Raw genomic sequence first — 23,094 nt, 5'->3', positions numbered from 1 at the left:
TTTAAACTAAGTACTACAAGAACATGAAATTTTGTATATTTTTTACATAGTTACATACGGTTGAAAAAAGTCCATCAAGTTCAACCCATCCAAGTAAACCCAGCACCCACAACCTATACTTACCAATCTATACACTCACATACATAAACTATATATACAACCACTAATACTAACTGTAGATATTAGTATCACAATAGCCTTGGATATTCTGATTGTTCAAGAACTCATCCAGGCCCCTCTTAAAGGCATTACCAGAATCTGCCATTACCACATCACTAGGAAGGGCATTCCCCAACCTCACTGCCCTCATCGTGAAAAAACCCTACACTGCTTCAAATGGAAGCTCCTTTCCTCTAATCTAAAGGGGTGACCTCTGGTGCACTGATTGTTTTAATGGGAAAAAAGAACATCCCCCATCTGCCTATAATCCCCTCTAATGTACTTGTACAGAGTAATCAAGCGCCTCTTTTCCAGAGAAAACAACCCCAACCTCAACATCTTCCATCCCCTTGACCAGTTTAGTTGCACGTCTCTGCACTCTCTTCAGCTCATTAATATCTTTCTTAAGGACTGGAGCCCTAAACTGCACCATATACTCAAGGTAAGGCCTTACCAGGGACCTATAAAGAGGCAAAATTATGTTTTCATCCCTTGAGTCAATGCCCTTCTTTATACAAGACAGCACTTTATTTGCTTTAGTAGCCACAGAATGACACTGCCTGGAATTAGACAACTTGTTATCTACAAAAACCCCTAGATCCTTCTCCATTACGGATCCACCCAACACATTACCATTCAGTAGATAGTTATTAAATGAGATCAAAAATGTAACTGCTTTATGGTTCCTTTTAATGCTTAAGAGACCAACTGAAGTAAACAACAATATCAGGTGTATTCTAATGTCAGAAGTCTTTCAGACACAAGAGTTAGTATTACAGACAAGGGCTGGATCATTTACATTTTACAACTTTAGCCATATAGCAGTTTGAAGAAAAATGGAAAATTACATTTAGGTTGGAAAGATCCCATAGACCAGATTGCATCTAATTACAGATTTAAAAGTAAAAACCAGAAAATTGGTTCTCAAAATTGTACTCTGGTCCTTCTATGTTTCTTTTAGATAACCTGCCACCAGCATGTTACATATCCATTCTGAGTAGTTATACATCAGTAGATAAACATAGCAGCAAAACACAGTGCAAGCTGGCTTCTTACAAGGCACACAAATTGGGGAGTGAATTAAGTGGGCATATCAGTGGAAAGATCTGCTTGTTTGGCAAACTTGCCACCCTAACTACAGTTGGGAGAACAATAATTGCATAAACAGGGTATTGTGAAACACTTAAAGGAACAGTAACACCAAAAAATGAAAGTGTATAAAAATAATATATTGTGTACTATTGCCCTGCACTGGTAAAAGTTGTGTGTTTGCTTCATAAACACTACTACAGTTTATATAAATACCCTGCTGTGTAGCCATGGGGGCAGCCATTTAAATTGAAAAAAGGAGAAAAGGCACAGGTTACTAAGCAGAAAACAGATAAGTAGCAGATTCCCATTGTATTCTACACAGTTATCTGTTATCTTCTTATGTAACCTGTGCCTTTTCTCCTTTTTTCGATTTAAATGGCTGCCCTTATGGCTACACAACAGCTATTTCTATTAACTACAGTAGTCTTTCTGAAGCAAGCACACAACTTTTACCAGTGCAGGGCAACAGTACATTATATTTTAATTATTTTAAAACATTTTTATTTTTTAGTGTTACTGTTCCTTTAAAGGAGAATGCAAGTCAAAATTTAAAAAGCATACTGCACAATAGTCCTCCTATTGATTAGTAAAAATGTAACACTTTTGGCTCACCTAATCAAATATTTAATCAGTCACACTTACTTCACATTTTCTAGAACAGGCAGCCATCTCTAAAAAGGTATTCTTCCCTTCCTTTCCCTCCTTGCTTCATACTGCACATGTGCTTCATTCCCTCCCCCCCTCCCCTCTGCCAGATCCGCTTCTGATTGGCTGGTGGGCATGTGTAGCTCAGAACAGCCGACAGGATCAAGTTACACACATGCTCAGAGAATAGGGAGGCTGCCGCTGGCAGCCTACAGGAAGGGGAGAGAGATTTCAGTGATGTCACTGTAGTCTTCACACTGCTGTAGGCTGCCAGCACCATCTCAGAGAAGCAAGCAGGGATCTGGGAATTTAGATATGCAGTAACTACTCAAAAAGAATGCCTTTAGACTTACTTTTAATTTATATTAACTTGTCATTGTCCTTTAAGTGCCTAATTACTTAGGCTTGGTAGGATGAAGTATGTGTCAGGGCTGTGAATTTTGATAGCTACGGGCTAATGTCACCATCAGCAGTTTCAAGACTACCAGAGAATTTACTGTTTTGCCCCAACTGCCTAGTCATGCAGTGACAGGTATTCAATGCGACCATAACTGTGTGCGCTGGGTAGATCCTTATCTAAATATACACAAGCATTTTGGGCCAAAAGCAACACAGATTGGCTGCTATGAGCCAACTGCACTGTTGCAATATAGCTCATGTTTTAGTAAATAAGTCCCAATGTGGGATGTCAGATTTCTATAATATAAAGTATTGATGAGTGGGTGGACCCAAAACTGAGGGTTTAGGTGCAGAGTGGGAAGGTTTGGGCCAACAAAGTGAGTTCCAAGTGTGGGTTTGGGAGGGTCATATCCCCTCCTAACAGTTCCTTACAGTGATATTTTTTTTTAAAGGAACCCAATTCATCCTTACATAAGGTCAATATTATTTCTGTTAAAAATGTTATCAACTCAGCCTGATGTAAATTTTAGGATTCAATCTGCAAGAACAGTGAGACTTCCTATGCAGCCAGAATTAGACTCACACACACAGATAATTGTGGGCCATTTGTGAGAGACGAGTCAAGGCTTTACTGCAAGTGTCATAGACTTGCTCCATAACTGCATCACTAGCAGATGTGATGGTGTCTGTTAAAGTAAGATAGTATCCTACAATGTAGCATATACTAAACACATTATAAGAAAAAAAGAATACCCAACTGTTCCCAGTCATTAGCACTCTGGTAAAAATGAAGTCAGACTGTTGGACTACAATTCCCATCATCCTCAACTGTCTATCAAGTGATGCTGTGAGACTGTAGTTGAATGATAACTGGAGGTCAGCATGGGGATAGTGGTAGCCCAGGCTATAATAATTATGGGGCAGTTAAAAAATGTAATACAATTAGAACAAACGCAAACCATCCTGTATTCCATGAGAACCCTCTGTGAATGCCAGATAGGTAGAAGCTGCCCTTGTGTCACCTGTAGTGGCACAGGGGTGTTTCCCAGCATTACCAGGAACAAAGAAACAACGTGACGCGACAGTCAGACGCTGAGAAATCCACGAAACAAGCACCCCCAGTTACAGCACAGACCGGACAAATACTATATTATATATAGCTTTCCTGCTCATACAACGATTGTACCCCACGGCTCTCCATCCCGAGTCCATCCAATGTCCCCTCGCCCTTTTCTCTTACCCGCCTCCAGCTCTCTGTAGCCGGCTAGTCTCTCTTCGGAAGATGCCGCAGCACCGAGTCCAGCAGATCCCCATCGCATACTGAACCGAAACGCGCAAAATGCAGCAGCCCACAGGATATAAGTTGCGCACCCTTGCTCAGTCCCCACAGAACGCGCTCACACCTTTGGCCTTCATTTCTGTAAGACCCTATCAGGTGACAGCAAGAATGGCAGTAGAACGTTGTACTTTGCCACAAACAAATATGGAGTCCAGCGCGTATCGACGTCATCATAGGGCGCCCGCTACTATATCAACGAGCGCTCTTTTCCCATTCTCACGGAGTTCTTCTCTGGGCGCCTAATGATGAAACAGTAAAACGAAAGCAGAATTACTATTGGGGCATATTGCAATCACCTAGGGCTGTGGTATGTGACGGGTTCCTATAGGCGTTGAATTATGTGGGGCTGTCTGTTTATTCTTTAATGGGGGTAGACTGTTTTACTTTTATGTACGCTACAGTAATTCTTATTTAAGCGAATGTGTATAGCAACAGCATTTGTAAACGTTCGAAAATTAGAACTCAACCAACCCCATGTCATGATGGAGATAATGATCCAGGCCTGAGACCTTAGTTAATGTTAGCAGAAAAATTGAAGATGCAAGCACTCAAAGCTATGCAATGGGAAGTTAGTCCCTTGTGTTTATTGGGTCAAAGTACCAAACACGTAGTCTCTGGGTTGTGACGCCTGAAGATTTTGACGTAATAAACATGTTCAAAGTGAAAAAAACTTATATTGTCCACTTGACACAACTGATCCTTATAGAGTTAAAGGATGTAAAACAGTTGTGTGTGTATGCTGAACAATTCTTGTGGAGGTATGCAGTACAATGCACCTATATTTTTCATATCGGGGGCAGTAGAGGTAGCAGGTATTGTAAGCGTTTCTTCTCAGCTCAGTATGTCCCAGATTGTATTTTAATGTGAGCTCTATCAATGCATTAGGGGTTATCAACAGTATTTCTTAAAGCTAGGTTGTAAAAAAAGTGTATCTTTGCTAGCTTCGGTTGTCCGAGTGAAAAGAGGCCCAGAACTTTTTTCAAACTTATCAGGGCATCCATTCCTGGTGTAAATAATTCTATACAAAAGAATCACTGGATATATCTGCAGTTGCAGAAGTCTTGTTCCTAATTGGTTGTGGTGAGTAGCTAGACTCCCCCCTATACTATGTCATTAAGCGCTGAATAATTGAGTATTTTTCAAACCACCTTTGTAACTTTGGTGTTGCACAAGAGTTACAAGATTTTATTTGCAATAGAAGCCCAAAATTTCAGCATCTTACTACACATCCTAACAATATGTATGAAGTCTGCAAGGGTTGATGACATTCATTCAGTGCTGGGCCAAATGACATTGGTGCTCAAGGCACACCCATTTCACCCGCACAAGACAGGAGGGGCAGTGAAGTCACAAGTACACCCCCACTCATGAACTCAAACACCTGTCCAGCAACAAATCTCCCAACAGGTTGCTGATGAACTACAGATGGACCGGACATAGTGGCAGCCAGGCAGAAAAGGTATGTGCCCAGTGCCCTCTCTACATTGCGCCCTAGGCATGTGCCTCTTCTGCTTACCCCTAGTAGCCCTGCATTCATTTAAAGCAGTGCTGTCCAACTTCTGTGGTACCACTCCCCTTTTTTAACCCACACCCATGTTATCACAAGAGCTTTTAAGACTATACCCACATTAATGGTAGTAGCACAGCAAAAACCCAAATGGTTGGTTTAGGGATATCCCCCTTCATTCATATGTGAAAGAATTCTATTATGTCATATTAAGACACAGCCTTAAATCCATATGCCTCCTCCTCCCCTTTGGATAGCACAGCAACCCTCAGCATATAATTACACATTTTAGGGACTATATAATGACTAATTCCATACGCTAACAAACATCCAGAGCAAACCCCTGCCAGGTACTCCTCCCACGGGCAGCATAAGGCAGGCAAAGTATGGCTCACACTGGCAGCACAGGGCAGAGTATGGCACACACAGGAAAGGTAGGGCAGGCAGAGTACCTACCCTGCCTGTCCTACCCTGTCTGTAAGTGCAATACTCTGCCTGTGTGTGCCATACTCTGCTTGCCCTACCCTGCCTGTATGTGCCATACTCTGCCTTACGCTGCCTGTGTGTGCCATACTCTGCCTGCCCTACGCTGCCTGTGTGTGCCATACTCTGCCTGCCCTATGCACACAGGCAGCATACGGCAGGCAGAGTATGGCGCACACACAGGCAGCATACAGTGACACAACGTTGGCACGGCTCACTCCCCCCTCAAGCAGCCGATCAGCTGAACAATGTGAAGGTAGCACACATTTGGTGTTTCCAAAACCCCTTTTTCTGTGGGAGGTAGTAGTTTGGCCACACTTCTTGGGTTGTGAAATAGTGTTGCAAGTGATCTAATTTTTAGAAGAATATGTGAGGGGATTCTAGTTAACGGAATTGTTGGGGGGTAGTGTTGATTTTGCCCAATTAATCCTTAGACCCAAGGAAGGGGGGTATTTATTAACTGTATCTATTTCTGTTACCAGGTCTGAGTTTGGATTGTCAAGGTCAAGAAGTGTATCATCTGCCAATAGTGATATTTTTCTACTTAAAGACCTACCATATATACTCGAGTATAAGCCGATCCGAATATAAGCCGAGGTACCTAATTTTACCTAAGAAAACTGGAAAAACTTATTGACTCGAGTATAAGCCTAGGATGGGAAATTTTTTTACTATGGGGCTAGGTTAAATACATAAACAGGAAAAAGAGAAGAAAAGCAGGGAGACACCCTAACAGGTGGTCCCTGTCTAGACTTCAGATCACTGCACCATTGACCCCAAAAAAATAATTATTATCAGGTAAATCAGGGATTCAAACCCCGTTATTTCTATGCTAAGGTACGGATCTCTTTCAGCTAAAGGCTGAAATCCAGCCGTTTCTGTGTCCACCTCGCAGTGGAATAAATTCAGCTAGCCCTATATTGCAGCCCAACCTCCCGTTCTTTAGATTGAAGCACCCCCGCTAATAAAAAGCACATAATTCGTGCAGCTGTTTCAGCCCACCCATTCAAACCCAAAGCCCCGCATCAACACCCGTTCCTCCCCCCTCAACGGCCGATGCGCGTTTCGCCCCTACACACAGCTTTTTCAAGGACTGGAAAAAGCTCCTGTGTGTAGGGGCGAAACGTGCATCGGTGGACACAAAAACGGCTAGATTTCAGCCTTTAGCTGAAAGTGATCCGTACTTTAGCATAGAAATAACGGGGTTTGAATCCCCTACCTTGTTAAGCAGTGACTCTAGATCACAAGGGAACTGAACTTGATGTTTCCTTTTTTTGCAACAATTTTGTAACAATTGTTTCAGGCGTATCTTAATCTCTCTTTGGCTGCCTTCACAGGGCTGTTAAAGTGGAAAGTTTCGATACCAAGGTTATCTTTTAAGCTGAAACATTTTAGTGAATTGAATCAGGCATATGCACTTTCTCCCAAACCCACATTTTTTTCCCCCACCTTCTCATTCCCCAAATATGACCCCCTCTATCCTCCCTCTTTTCACCAGCTGTTCCCCTTTTTTGTGTGCCATTTATTCTAGCTTCCCCCTTTCTTCTTTATGCTTTTTCTCAATATTTCGACCACCTGCCCACAAGTTCAATCAACCCTCACTTACCCCGTTTCTCTGATCGGCTTCTTTCCCAAGTATGCCTGGGTAATAATGAAGAGCAGCACCCTCCATTCGTTGCAGAAGCAAACTGCTTTTAAGTATCAATGTACATCTGAACTGCTGCTCCAGTTTTCGTTTTCACACCGGAAATGTAGCTATTGTTACTGCCCTCCCGCCACACAGCCCGGACAGCACAGCACTAGATCGGCGGTGCCTGCCAGCACAAGTTGCCACAAACCCCTCCCCTGCTATCGCACGCCTTAACAGGGAGCGGGGTCTACTTGGACAAGCGCCCTAGCCCCGCCATCACACACTTTGAACGAACAGCGGGGCCAGCAGGATAAGGTACCCTGCTACTGACACCCCCCTCCAGAAGCACAGCAGGGCCAGTTCGACCCTAGATGCGCGTACGCAAGCAAGCACGCACACACGTTCACAGGGGGGGGGGGGTGCGTGCTGATGTTTTTTTTTTAGTTTTCTGCTATATACGTTAATTTGACGCCCACAATTTCTGGGCTTCCTCTGATTATTTTGTAAGAAACCCAGTCCCAAATTTGAACACCCTCTTTTTCATCAGCTGGAAAGGCTCCATACATAAGAATTCCAACATGTTTTCATAATATTTTAACCACTCTGATTTTTAAAGCAAATACAAGCACACATATACTTTTTCATAGATTTTATAAAGATATTACAAAAAGTGCACCTCACCCTTGATAATTGGTTTACTTCTTTACCATTAAAACACCAGTTACAGTATTCATTTTGACAAAATAACTTAAAATAAAAATATAAGAATTATATGGTAAGTAAAAAAAGACAGGTTTTGTTACACAGATAAGGGCAAGCTAGCCTTTGATAAAGCTCTTGGATGAGAGTGAAACGCCTGTCTGGCTGCCTTTCTCTCAAAGATTTTAGTTGTGGGAATTAATTGCAAAATACACAGAATTATTTTGGAGACAAATGCGGTACTGAATTATGTGGTGGTAGGCAAAATGAATGTGACCTAGGTTAATGAAAGGAATTCATTTGAGGGTGAGAGAGACGCTGGAGGTATTTTTGGATATGTTAAAGAAACAGTTCAGTGTAAAAAAAATGGGTAAACAGATCAAACATATTTCTAATATAGTTACTTATCCAAAAAATGTAATCTATGAAAGCTGGAGTGAGAGGATGTCTAGCCAGAACACTACTTCCTCCTTTCAGCTCTCTAACCTCTTAGTTAATCAGCGACTTGGGGGGGGGTTATGGGACATAACCGTTTAGTTTGTTAGCACACAGGTCAGACGCAAAATCAAACTAACTGAACATCTATACAACCCCCCCTCAATCACTGCTTGGTTACTGACTGGTAACAGGTTAGAGACCTGCAAATGAGGAAGTAGTGTCTGGCTATTATGTTAGACATCTGTTCACTCCAGCTTTTATAGATTACATTTTTAGCTAACTATAATGAAAACATTTTCATTTTGCACAGCCTATTTTGCCAGTATTATTTTAACACAGAACAGTTCCTTTAAAAGGCATCTCTGTTGTACCTAGTGAGGTAGGGTCAGTAACTCTGTCATGGACCTAGATTCTTCTGTCACATTAGTTTTTCCACTGTCACAAATACCGCATCTTCTCTTGATTGATAACAATTCCTGCTATGTTAAATGAGGTATCTACTTTAAACTGCACAGTAGTGTGAAATATACCACTAACCTTTGGTTATACTGTTATTAAATAGATAGCTTAACGTATATGCAGACCCGGATTTACACAGCGAGCACCTCTATGCTCCCGTCTTCATGCGTTCATGTTGCCCCCCCCCAGTTATGCACATGCACATGTGCACACTTCTATAGTCTGGTTTGGAGCACTTCCCCAGTGCTTAGGACTTAATTTAGATGCAGCAGCTTTGCCACAAATCCGGGACTGAGTATATAATTACATGAGGCAAACTACACTTATCAGTAATCATGTCAACACTGTATTAAAAGGCACAGGATGACAATTTTGTCTCAAACACATGAAGCTATAGAAAATTCAGCAATGGAATCACCTGAGAAAGTGGTCATTTTTACATGCAAGAAATCAAGAAAAATCACAAGAGGAGTTGAGGAGAACAGGGTATTTGGAATGATCAGCTGATCCAGTAACTTCCAACAAATACATTTCTATTTCCCAGGAATGCATAAACTGTGGTTTATTTATGCCATCCTCCAGAGACTTAAGGTGGCCATGCACGTTACAATAACAATCTTTCCTGTGACCATTGGTCGCAGGAAAGATTGTTCATCCACTCCACTAACGTTAAGATCTGAATCGTCAGATATGCAAATAGAAACAATAGAATTCTACCCCTTATCTCCTGATGTTCGGGCACCTCCAAAATTTTCCACTCTGGCCGATCAACAAGGTGACCTATATCCAAGGCTTTTTCCAATATTGGTTGGCTCGCCAACCCACCATACACGCACTGAATAGATAATATCAGTGCATGTATGGGCACCTTAAGAGGCAGATTTATAAGCCAAAAGGCTCAAGCAATCATAAAGGAAACCCTGTGTTAAAGAACTTACACAAGGCTTTTCAGGGAAAACACCTTATTAGTTGAGGTATTTTGTCCAGGAACTGTCTACCTTAAATAAGAAAAAGTTTGGCAGCTTTTTACTTAACCGAAAGGGTCGAACAATCATAAATCTGCCCCTAAGAGTGGTATTTGTATGCAAAAAATATTTTATATCAATTTGACTTTGGCTTTAAGAAGAGCTTTTTAGTTAGCATAGAAGAAAAACATGGGATTTGTTTTTTCCCTATTGCCTTGGGATCATTGCAAAATTCAACAGATCGCTGTGACACTTTCCTGTTCACAAGTGTCAGGATTTCTGTAAATTCCAGAGAAGCAGCATGTGCTTTAAGCACTTCACAGAGGTCCTGTATGTACCAAGAGCCATTCACAGTTTCACGGTGAGAATAGTAGCCTAAAAGTAAAAACAAAAAATGGTCAGGCAATAAGAATTTAGAACAGCTGCAGACAATTTCTTGTCTAAAGGCAGAGTCACAAAGAATCACATAGTATAATTTCAAAGTTTTATAGGCACTAACACACTAGTGAGAAATATCTCCTAACATTTCCACCATGCTGAAAGTGACTTCTACAAGTCATATTTCTAAAATACGTAGCAGTGATATTTCCAGACTGGCAGTTTGCTTGTTTTATTTAAAGCACAAAATTTTCAGTCATATTTTATTAAATAAATAAATGCAAAATATTTCATCATTCATATTTATTTTAAATCTGTTCAGTACATAAGAATGCCACCATAGACTATTGGAAGCACCTGAATACTTCTGAATGATGGGATCCTCTCTTCAACAGAATCGCAGATGAAGTGAGGTAAAACGGAATATAAAATTATGCAAAATGAATGTAAATTTAATCCTAAAATACTTTCTGACATGCTTCCTAAATTAATTAAACATGTTTCAATCATTTAAAAAGTTATTTTTCAATACAACTGCTATTGAAAACAGTATCAGTCTATACTTTGTTTTCTTTGTATTGCTGATCCTGACTAGCTATGTTCACTTGGATGGGTTGAACTTTTCAAGCCTATGTAATTAGCGCCAAGACTCCTGTTCCCACAATGCCTTGTATATCCTGTGACTAAAAGCCCAGTGTAAAGAGATCAGAGGCATTAAGAAAAATTGGCTAAAAGAGATTTGACTATTAGGACACTGTTTTACCATTGTAATGAATGGCAAATGGCTGTTAAATCAGATACTTAACGTCCAAAACTCAAAGGATCACGTCTATAAAGTTCAGGAAGGGATCAACCATACCTTCTGCAACAGAATAGCACATAATAAAATCAGCTCCAGCAGGCAGAGTATATAATGAAGCAGCATCCACTTCAGTTATGTTTGTGAGGGTCACACTGTCAGTTTCATCCGTAGGCAAGACTGGATTATCATGCTTCTCTCCTCGACATGCCTACAAGACAGAATTTTGAGAAAGTTAGCCCTGACTGTATTGTAAAGGTTAATTATTTTAGTGCCCGATAGGTATAAAACTGTTTGACTACATTAACTAATCTTGTTGGGGTTTAAATGGGGCACAAACTGCGGTTTGACATATACAGGAGAAAGAGTTGTGTGGCCTAAATCTAACTGGTGAAAAATCTTTGTAAAAAGTGTTTCACTCACATTTGTGTGCCACTGGCACACAACTAAGCATCATACTGACATAAAGTTGGACTTTTTTTAAGTAGTTGCTACTCTGCATTGCCATTGGATATCCCTTTGCTTTACATATCACTTTATATACTTACATTTAGGTCTCAACAGGCTTTTCTTATATTGTCTATTTCTGAGATCCACAAAGATATTTGCAATAAACACATTTTTAAATAAAGAAAGAAACTAGTAAATGCTTTATTAGTGGTTTTTGGCTACCTGTGTGAAATTTGTAAGGAAGTGATTACCTGGAATATAAATATCTTTGGCTTTCCTACTAAGCTTTCACACTTGTCTCCTTTGAATGAATTGGTCAATTCCTGAATATCAATCAAGGAATCATAAGAGTAAATATGCCTATCTTCTCCATGACTCAGGAAAACACAGAGAAAGCAGTCAGCGTTGCTGTGGTCTGCTGTAGATGCTGCAAAACAATATGCCAGTTGTCAAATACACACGTAATAACATGTTTTGCTTTTACTTTGCAGGAAAATGCCATGAAATATGTACCCACTTTATAAGCATGATGCACTCCTACTCTTAAAAGGAGAAGGAAAGTCATTTTGGCATTTTACTGCCAACAGATTTGCCACATTAGTGCCACCTAAAATTCTAAATTTATTCTGCAGAAAGCTTTACCATGCCTAAGTAAAGAGCCCTAGAAGCTTTCTCTGTTTGTTTAAGATTGCAACTGCCATTTTAGCTTGGTCTTCATAGGTTCCTGCTTGCAGTCTAGCCTTTATCACATATGCCTAATGGTGGGGGGAGTGAGTTTTATGAATTCTTATTGGAGGGGGGAGCAGAAGAGGGGGGAGCAGAAGAGAACTGAGCAGACAGGAATTAAGGATTTATCTGAGAGAGGAAGTCAGATACCCTAAGAACATGTTTACAAAAAAGGTGGCAAGAAATCCTGTGCTTCTTTTGATAGAGGACTGCTGTAAGGAATGCTGTAATTGCTAACATTTTTGTTTTTATATAATTTTTTGGTCAGCTTGGACACACAGGTCTCTACCATGTAAATGGTTGTGTGCCATATGGACGTTTGTATATGCATGGCAGTCAGGCTTTAGACAGCCAGCACCATTAATTCTACAATATGCAAAGTTACTTTAACTCATTTACATATTATTACCCAATACTTAACTATTAACACTAATATATTCTGCCTCTAGGAAAATTAGGCAGTGAAATCCAATAGGGCTGCAAGTTAGGAAAACTGCTTTGCAGGCTTGCATTGGTGTGACCCGAAGTTAATTAGTCCCACAATAATATTTTAACAAATAACATTTTAGGGATCTTTCCCCTCCAAAGCTTTGTAAATAAGACATTTTTATAAACATACTGCTCATCAGTCAATACCCCACTAGGCCCCCCCAATAATTCACAGGGTATCCCTTCTATAGTTATAAAATTAGTTAGAATGTGCTACACAGTGGAAAACAGCTTCTTGTACCCTCTGCCTGGGTAGGTAAATGCAAAAATTAAGAAAACAGCAACACGCCGGTTATTTTGAAAAACTGAAAACTTTACTTATGTTCCAAAGGCTTCTATAGTTATGTCACTCTGTTCTTCTTTGTAACATTATTTCTTTTATGTATACACAGTCTAAACATTTGTGTTTTTCACATACAATGAGTTCTCAATGCTAAGTATGGCTCCAAAACTAATTACACATTTCTTATATCTAAAATTTCTCTAAAAAACCATAACATATTGCAGTGCTGTTCAACTTCTAAGGTACCGAAGACAGGTAGAGTATGGCACACACAGGCAGGGTAGGGCAGGCAGAGTATGACACACACAGGCAGGGTAGGGCAGGCAGAGTATGGCACACACAGGCAGGGTAGGGCAGGCAGTGTATGGCACACACAGGCAGGGTAGGGCAGGCATAGTATGGCACACACAGGCAGGGTAGGGCAAGCAGAGTATGTCACACACAGGCAGAGTAGGGCAGGCAGAGTATGGCACACCCAGTCAGCATAAGGCAGACATAGTATGGCACACACAGGTGGGACAGAGAAGGGCAGGCAGAGTATGGCACACCCAGTCAGCATAAGGCAGACATAGTATGGCACACACAGGTGGGACAGAGAAGGGCAGACAGTAGGGAAGAGACAGGGAAACCTATCATGTCAGTGTAAGTAACTGACAATGACCACTCCAAGATGATCAGTTTGTACTGCAGTACATAAAGCGACATCACAATGCCAGCACTGCTCCTACAGGCTGTCTGAGGTGCAACCAAGTGGAAATATTGTGGGAACCTAAAGTCTGAGGTCTTAAGGAGTGAACAATCCAGGGTCTTACAGGTGTGAACAATAGAGGGACTTATATGTATGAACAATGCAGGGGCTTACAGCCTGAATTTGAGGTGTGAATAATGCAGGGGCCAGTTAATTTCAGTACTACTATTTAAAGTTTAAACAAAGTAAGCAAAGAAGCCAAACAGGTGGCCACACAAGGGAGGCCACGGGCTGCCAATTGGACAGCACTGATTTGCATTTTACAAGTACAGCCTTTAGTGCTAAGACATATGGAACTACTTGTTGTGGCTACAAAATAAACAATACTGATAATTATTGATAATTGTCTCTAAGTGTGTTTTAGCCAGATAGATGGGGTGCCATATAAAGGGGGCCACGGCCGTCAATTGGACAGCACAGACTTATTGCATTTTACAAGAAAAGCCTTTAGGGTGAAGACACAAAGAGCTACTAGTAGCAGCTACTGGTCATGGCTACTAAAATAGACAATGCTGATCATTTACTGATAATTGGGTATTTTTTGGAGTTTAGTAGCTGTGAAAGAGTAGCTGCTACTAGCAGCCCAGTATGTCTTCACCCTTAGTGCTAAGATGTATGGAGCAAAGGCTACAAAATAAACAATACTGATAATTACAGATAATTGTCTCCAAGTGTGTTTAGCAGAGGCAATTCTCAGTATTGTCTATGGCAGGGTATTTTCTGAGGTTTAGTAGCCATGACAAGTAGCTGGCTACAAATATCTTCATGTGTCTTAGCCCTAATAAAAATGAAATATACACTTCATTTATCCTAAACAGGGACCTATCAAGAAAGATCTCAAGAAACAATGATTTCCTACCTTCCTGGATCTTTTCAAGAATGTCCAATGTTCTTAGGTTATAATAGTTCTGAACATCAAACCCCAGGTCTGTTAGGCTGAATAAAAGAAAATAAGTGATGCACTAAAATGCATATAAGGGGTGCTTTTCTTTCCAGCATTTAGGCAGCATAAGTTACAGTGAGGTATTATTGATGAGAAACTGATATAATGGCAGATAACTGCCACTAATTCCAAGTAATAAAAATAGCAGAAAGAGAGACTGATAACCAGCAAATGCAGTACAGGTATCGGACCCCTTATCCGGAAACCCGTTATCCAGAAAGCTCCGAATTACGGAATGGCCGTCTCCCATAGACTCCATTTTAATCAAATAATTCAGAATTTTGAAACCGATTTCCTTTTTCTATGTAGAAATAAAACAGAACCTTGTAATTGATTCCAACTAAGATATAATTAATCCTTATTGGATGCAAAACAATCCTATTTGGTTTAATTAATGTTTTATTGATTTTTTAGTAGACTTAAGGTATTGAGATCCAAATTATGGAAAGACCCCTTATCCGGAATACCCTTGGTCCCGAGCATTCTGGATAATGGGTCCTATACCTGTAATATATGTTTATATGGCCTATAAACAACTGTATATTCCACCACAAGCCATTATCTACAAATACTGGTAACTTACTGTCAACTAACAGTAGGACATCAAAAGAAATATGGAGAGCGTTATCTGTAATTAGACAGGCAAGTTAACAAACCGACAGCTCTCTGCCCACATTTGCAGTTTTGTCAGAAGTCCAGCCAGCAGTGCACTAATAGTGCCTACAGGCCTATGCCACCTGAGGTTCACCTCTCCAGCCCTCTTATGCTAGGGTAAAGTGCTAAAAACCTTAAAAGCCAGATGTAATTTTACTTTACAACAGCCCCTGCACATAATTAGGTGATAATTGTTATACTGTAGTCTCTACAAAACCTGGTAACTAGGAAATACACCCCTGTATCTACATTATGTGTGTGTGTGTGTATATTTACTGTACAAATTAACAATATATAAAATTAAAAATATGGTGGAATTTTGTTCAATGCCACGCCTTATACAAGTTTCCTTTGTCCTCTTCTAACTACATACAAATAATCATCCCCGGAGGTAACTGGTTACAGAAAAAACACACCATCTCATGGGGCAACCTACTTTTACTTTTTTCCCCCAGAACACATTTGTGATACACACACCTGAGCTAGGAAAGACAAAAACAAAGCAAGAAACATTACACATGTGCACAGAAACCAAGGCTTAACCATTAACAAATAACAAAATAGCCAGTTCACTGATTTCTGAGCGGTATTTTGCCAGACAATTCAAAAGGTGTTCTTACATTCTGTTAAGGTTCATGCTGTCAGTATTAGTCCCACGCCGGGAACCAAGTCTCAATTGCCAGTAGAAGTCTTCATGGTTAAAAATTAATGCCAAGCCTCTTCTTTTATGGGTCATTTTATATTCTGCACTTGGATCCAGTTCCAAAGTCCTTTTGTCACAGACACCCAATAGAATAAACACACATAATATATTTGACACCACAATAATTTTATAGTATGTGCAAATGAAAGATAACATGCATGAATAGGTAACAAATTTATCTAATACGGGCCAAATTATTTATGAGCCCCTTCCCTATCACTAAGTATCACTAAATAATCTAGAATACCTGGGGGGATTCATTCAGAAAATTGATTTTAAAAGAACCTAAACATAAAAAAAATATATTATTTTCAGACATATGAGGGCTACAAAGGCCCAAGCCTAGGGCAGCATGATTGAAGGGGTGGCATGCTGCCCAGCTGCATCTCCATTTGTTTCAGATCACTGGCGACTGGGTGTGTAGGAGATCCAAAAGTTGTCTCAATCTCCTGCACACCAAGTACCCAGTGCTCTGGAAATGGAGGAGCAAGCACCCCCTAACATGCATGCAAGTGGGAGAGGGAGTTGGTAATGGGGGATGGCTGGCTTTGGGACACCCACATTATAAATCTGGGCCTTGGTAATTTGCAACCAACATATGGTACGGTTTTAGCAATACACAGAAAAGGTAAAAAAAAGAATTGTTTTCTTAAAGAAGTTTTTTGGATAATATAAGCCAAAACTATATCTCAAAAACTATAAGACATGCACTCAGAGAGCTTATTATTAGCTTAATGCTTGTATTTGCCCACAAGAGAATAAAAAGGTATTAGGCCTTATTTATAACAACAAATGCAAATATAAATTCACTAAAATGGATGCAAATGTTGTGTGTGTTGATGTATTTTCTTAGATTAGGCTTTGTGAAATGCTGTGTAAATGTGTCAGCAATATATAAATAACAGGTCAATAATAATAAAATAATAATAATAATAAAAATATAGTAGGTGTAGCCCTGCACTGGGGTTTACTTACCTTGAAGTCCATCCATCGGTTTCTGCAACATTTGCTTTCTGTTCTATAAAAATGTATAGTTTAGCAGCATGAGAACAATGCTCATCAATAAATGGCACAAAATACAAATACTGAATAGCCAAAAAGTTAACCCAGAAGCTCGCAACAAACTACAGATCAAAGAGAAATCAGAAAATGTAACCTTATAAGCTAAATATAAATATAAGGGGCACTAATTATCAAGCACTAACATATAGAAATGCCTGGTTTACCCATCCTATTGGAGGGTGGGGGTCTTAAGTTAGGTACAGCACACCACAGAACATGCATACCAATGTTGTTTTAAGGATTTAACGGTTTAGCCATTTATATGAATGTAGGGTAAAATGTGTTGTATTTGCTTAGCTGACAACGTTACCAACAATGTTTATTAACTTCTGAACTTTTCCTATAAAGTTACTGGTGTGGAAAACCCTAAATATTGGCCCTAATTTGGTTTAATTTTGAAATTTAAGATGTTGTTCAAGCCAGCATTGCAACACCTTTTGCCTTAAATTTAATACAAATGATATCTTCAGAGCATAATGCATTTTTTTTGGCTGCATTAAGCACACAGAACAATGTTCCTGATAATTTGGCACTAATCTTACTGTGTACAATTAATTGTTAACGTTTATTAGTAAGCAATAACATTTTCCTTTTTCTCGGTAAAAATAAAGTAGAACCTTGTACTTGATCTCAACTAAGATATAATTAATCCTTATTGGAATCAAAAGTATCAAATTAGGTTTAATAAATGTTTAAAGGAGAAGGAAAGGTAAAAACTAAGTAAGCTTTATCAGAAAGGTCTATGTTAATACAGCCATAAGCACTCTCTGTGAAAATATTTCTTGTGTCTGTAATTCATGTGCCAGAGACAGGCAGCTCTCTGCTGTCTCCTCTCTCCTGCTCCCCCCTCCCTTAAGAATGCTAAGAACTCCGCAAGACGGTGCCCAGAGAAATTTAATGCCGTGTGGGACACGTGGCTTGACCTTTAAATTTGGTGTCTATGGATAATCATTAGTCCTGTGTAGCCAGAACTGTTACCTTAGCCTCACCCCGCCCCCTTTTCTTTCCTTTCCTTTCCTTTCTTTTCTACTTTGTTTTTTCAGTTGTTTAATTGCTTGTAACATAAAATATGCAAAATAAAATCTTTAAAAAAAATAAAATGCTAAGAACGCACTCCCCCCGCCTTAGAAATGTGGATCTGAGCCAATCAGCAGGAAGCTGATTCATAGTCTAACTAACTGAGCATGTTCACTTGGTCTGGGTGTCTGTGCAGGAGTGAGTAATTATGGGAACTTTCTTTACACTTTCTTTAAGGGCACTATTGAGACAACTGAAGGTATGCCTGCAGCTTGAGATTAACTCTTTATTAGCCTTTCCTTCTCCTTTAAGTTTTTTTTTTAGTACACTTGGGGGCCCATTTACTTACTCACGAACTGGCCGAATGTGTCCGATTGCGTTTTTTTCGTAATGATCGGTATTTTGCGATTTTTCGGCTAATTGTCGCGACTTTTTCGTTGCCATTCCGAATGTTGCGCAAAATCTGGCAATTTTTTCGTAGCGTTAATTCTTGCGCGAAAAGTCGCGACTTTTTTGCAGCTTTCGCGCCGAGTACGAAAGATTCGGATTCATTCAAGCTTCAGTATGGTGACTTTTCTTGGGCCAGGTTGGAGCTGCAGGGTGCCATTGAGTCCTATGGAAGGCTTCCAAAATCATGCTAAGTCTGAAAGTTTCGCCCGCCGCTTACGAGCGCTCAATACGAAAAAGTCGCGACAAGATACGAGCGCATGGTAATGGCTACGCGTTTTTTCGAGCAAATCGTATTGGTAACGAAAAAGTCGCGACAATTTCCGCAAAGTACTTTTGTGATCCAAATATGGAAAGACCCCTTATCTGGAACCCCCAAGGTCCTGAACATTCTGCATACCTATACTATAAAACTACCTTTAACATATGCCCTATACCTTACACTGTATTATCCTTGCACTGTATTAGCTTGTGCTGGTAAGTTGTGTCTGTAAGTTGTTTCTTACACTGTAATTGGTGTGAAACCCAATCCCCCCAAAGTGAGCACTAGGGTTTCCACCCAGTCGATATAATACCAGCCAGGGCCTGAGCAGGTATTAAGAAATTACCAGCAATGTACTTGCAAGTAAATTTGTATTCATTTTTCGTCTGCCCCCGCCCTGGCTCTAGTCCTCTTTCTCAGCTCCCCCTCTAGCCTGCAATTTCATCTTGGATGCGGCCCACAACCAGGGCCGCCATACGAAAATTTGAGGCACCACGAAAGTTCATTATATGGGGCCTGCCATGAACACAAGGACGGCACTGGACAGCAAGTGAAAAGCCTGCTATGACCGGCATTACATGAGGGAAGGAAACAGTCACCGGCATATGGGCAGAAACAGAAGCAGCTGTGAGCTAGGCATATATGGGTATAGGAGAGAGAGTGGGGTTAAAGAAGTGAAAATGGCAAATGGAATCATGAAAAAGGCAGTAACTGACACGTGGTTTTCAAATCTGAACCAAGTTGATCAAGTTATATAGCTAATTCACATTACACCACTGTGGCAACATATCAATAATTGCATTATTACTTCATTCAGTGTTACAATTTTCTCAATAAAACATTAAAGGAAACAAAAATATATCTGACCTTTGTTCTGTGAGGCACTGCTGCTATCTTTCTCAATTTGACCTGCAAAGTGAAAGCAACATATGCTTAAAAATGATCATACTGTAAACTATATTGTACCTATACAAATTTGTGAAAAATAACCAACTGGGATTAGGGAACATTGGTAAGACTCTCAATGTCCCATTTGTCGAAAACAATCCTCATCTTTTACCACTGAAAAGCTTAAACTGGAATTAATAACATAAAAGGGTAGCATACCTCCTTTTTCAACATTAGTACAATGAATAGGGCTTTTCCTAAACATTCTCTTTGCCTATATGTATGGTTCTTTTAATTTTTTGCACTAAATTGTGCAAAATCTGAAAGTGAAAGTCACATTAACCCTTGGGGTTAACAGGGTTTTGCAGCTTGTACCAGACACTAGTAAATGTGGGTCTTTGTGTTAAATATTTTTGAATTACTACTATTGTTGCTATAGATGGCTTCTCAGGGGACTGGTATTTTGTTTAGACCATGCTAAGACAAACCCAGAAACTTTACTTTAAATTTCTAATTAGTATATTAGAGATGCACCGAATCCAGAATTCAATACAGTATTCGGCCAAATCCCAAAATAGTGGATTCAGTACATTCCTATAAAATATTAGGCAAAAAGTATGTTCAGCAGAGGCCCTGTTCATAAAACTAATGTTGAAAAAGGGGGTAAGCAGCTTCTGTAAAGTTGAACGACATCTTTAATATTTGCTTAGGAGTCAAGACTACCTTTTATGAAATAATAATGAGTGAGCACAAAGCTTTTATGCATGTATGAAAGGAACATTAGGCATTCTACACAGATATCTGAATGACATGTTACTGTACTCTCTGTGTTTGTAACACAGGTTTACAAAATGACTATTAAAGTAAGCTAAAGATTTTAGAAACAAATCTTAAAAACTTCCTTCTGTGTATGTCAGAATAGTGTGTATGTCTTGGGCACAAACAGCCTGGCTAAAAGTTGAAGAGGAAAAGAGAAGGTACACCTTGTTTCACATCATTCTGTAAATATGAAGAATTTTTTTGGCAATGCTCTACTACAAGGCAGTAGCATTACTGATATTTCAAGTCTGTCTGCCACCTGAGGCAAACTACAGAGGATGTCCTTTACTAAATCCAAATTATACAAGGAATAGATGATTTTCCTTATAAGAGGTATACTAACAGGTTGCCAATATTTCTGCAATGACATCCCCAGGTTTTAATTTACCAGGTTCTAGAGTGTAAACCATATTTTAGTTTCACAGGTGGTTGATAAAAAACGGAATACTTTATCTCATAAAATGTTACTATGCCACAGTCTCATGTGTATTCAGGTACATACAGAGAAGCAGCCTGATATAGACTTGCACGTCAGCGCTGTTATATCCCAAGGTGCTAAGAGATTTCATCAGCAACAACGTAAAGTTCCTTTTGTGACTCTAAAGCTGCTGAACTACAACTCTCACCGGGATATTAAAGCTGGGCTGATAACAGGAATTGTATAACCAGGGCTGGAGCTAAAGAGAAGTCTGCTTGCTTGGAAGGCATACCCAGCCCTAAAACCGGTTCTGACTACAACCGTAAGCCCCAGGCGCTGCTTTTGCCCTATGCGTGAAAGATTCCTAAGGACTGGGCGGATATATTACACTGACTGTAAGCTTTAAACTTGCACAGAAAGACTAATTTAACTTGATGCTATCAAGGACAGTGTACCCATGTATACCCACCTGCGCTGGGGCTGGACTGTGGCTTGGCGCTTGCCATAGCTGAGGATCAGCAGTGGGACTCCTAGTTCGTCTGCTGTTGCTTCAGTCCGTATAGCTTCTTACAGACTTTGCTCTCGCACAGCTGCGCCCTACTAAGGTATAGTTCCTACTTCCTGCAACAAGTCTCCGCCCTACCAACCAAACCATCTCCTTGGAGAGAATACCACCCTCTCATTGCCTCCTTCCAATGCTTGAATACGCTGACTGCTAAAGGAGTGCCTATTTTAGTCCAGTGTGGAAAGAGTTAATAAATGTGGTCTTTGCTGGCAATACGAAGCTCTGATAAGCCCCACACCCTCCTGTCAAGAGAAAACAGGTTGTAAATTTGTGTTATCACGTGTTAATCTCAGTGCTAAAGGAATGGACTACTTCACTTTTCCTTGATTTCACTTTTGGTTTTCTAGTGTTCCAATGCAAGACCTTGGCATGTCCTAGCCTTCCCTTAAATCTGCATCTGATCTCTGCCCAGAACCAGCACCCCTTGAGTTCTATAACCCAGCTGCACTGTGTTTTGTGCCTCTCCCTCCTGTCACTTTGTCTCACATTACCTCTTGCAGTCCCAAAAGAAGCTTTCAACTCAGGCCGGGGAGTGTTTGTGGACAATTTTCCTCACACCTGTAATGAAAAGAAAAGGGTTAACTAAGAGGGGCACCAATTTACAAGGCACCCCCAGTCATTATAACTGCTTACTGCAGACCATGGGTTGGCACTTCTCTTTGCTGAAAAATGCACCAACATGGGGAGTGCCCCACCACCATCTTCTCACCTGTCCCTGGGATCCGTTGTGGCTGCCCTAGGCTGTGCCCATACGGAAGAGCAGTAGAGTAAAATTGGAACTTAGATGTGAAAAGTATATTGCAATATATGGACAAACTAAACAATCCCTTTGTTAAAATGCCAAATTTTTCCTTTGCCACACCCACCTCTCACCCCCAGTGATCTGCCACTCCAGCATTGAAATCTCTTTTACAAAAACACAAACACATTTTTTTTATATTTAATTTTGAAATTTCGTATGGGTCTAGCCATGTTCTTCATTTCCCAGGGTGCCACAGCCGACTTGTGCTCTGATAAACTTTAGTCACACTTTACTGCTACTCTGCAAGTTGGAGTGATATCACCCCCCTTCCCTTTCCCTCCCAGCAGCCAATCAGCAGAACAATGGGAAGATAGCAGCTACCTGACACCTGTATTGCTAAAAGTGACAAATAGCAGAATAGCACTCAACAGTAAAAAATACAAGTCTGCCTTGAAACTCCTCTAGCTGAATGGGAATAGGAAAAATCATAGGTTATCTGAAAGCAGTTCTAGTTTTAGTGAAGGCACTGACTTCTTCTGAAAGCTCAGAATCAGGCACAATGCACTGAGATGGCTGCCTACACACCAATATTACAACGAAAGAAAATACATTTGTTGGTTCAAGAATATTTTAAAGGACAAGGAAAGGCTAAGTCACTTGGGGGTGCCAAAATGTTACACATCCATGAACTGTATGTTTATGAACTGTCTTATGTTTCTGTTGGGAAGACCTGTGTTTTGCCTGAAGACGAGGTGTCCCTGTCTCTATGCTCCAGATGCTCTGCATGCCTGCCTACCATTGTTAATTCCCCCAAAATTACATGTACAGGCAGTCAGCATGTCACAGTATGTGTAACTTTATTTATAAAGTGCCACAAGGGTACGCA

At 40.2% G+C, this 23,094-nt stretch overlaps 2 protein-coding genes across 4 annotated transcripts in view; both read right to left on the bottom strand.

The window, feature by feature from the left end:
* Positions 1-3,831, bottom strand: part of ap1ar (adaptor related protein complex 1 associated regulatory protein) — a 31,006-nt gene extending 27,175 nt beyond the window's left edge. Inside the window, exon 1 of one of the 3 annotated variants that reach the window (XM_012968289.2) lies at positions 3,536-3,831. In XM_012968289.2, the coding sequence (XP_012823743.1) occupies positions 3,536-3,609 (74 nt within the window). In that variant the 5' untranslated portion in view covers positions 3,610-3,831. The remainder of the gene's footprint in view (positions 1-3,535) is intronic. The other 2 variants (XM_012968291.3, NM_001011055.1) reach the window with 2 other exon arrangements.
* A 4,060-nt stretch (positions 3,832-7,891) lies between these two features.
* casp6 (caspase 6) lies at positions 7,892-21,481 on the bottom strand. Its single transcript, NM_001011068.1, is given in 8 exon segments — positions 7,892-10,190; positions 11,053-11,203; positions 11,694-11,869; positions 14,548-14,624; positions 15,906-16,055; positions 16,964-17,006; positions 19,644-19,685; positions 21,371-21,481. Coding segments are annotated over 8 exon segments (915 nt in total). The 5' UTR covers positions 21,408-21,481; the 3' UTR covers positions 7,892-9,951.
* Between the last annotated feature and the right edge of the window lie 1,613 nt (positions 21,482-23,094).

Source organism: Xenopus tropicalis, chromosome 1 (assembly GCF_000004195.4).
Source record: "Xenopus tropicalis strain Nigerian chromosome 1, UCB_Xtro_10.0, whole genome shotgun sequence".
In the NCBI taxonomy this organism is placed as follows: domain Eukaryota; kingdom Metazoa; phylum Chordata; class Amphibia; order Anura; family Pipidae; genus Xenopus; species Xenopus tropicalis.
The sequence above is the reverse complement of the archived record's forward strand: the minus strand, read 5'-3'. Positions and strand labels throughout refer to the sequence as shown.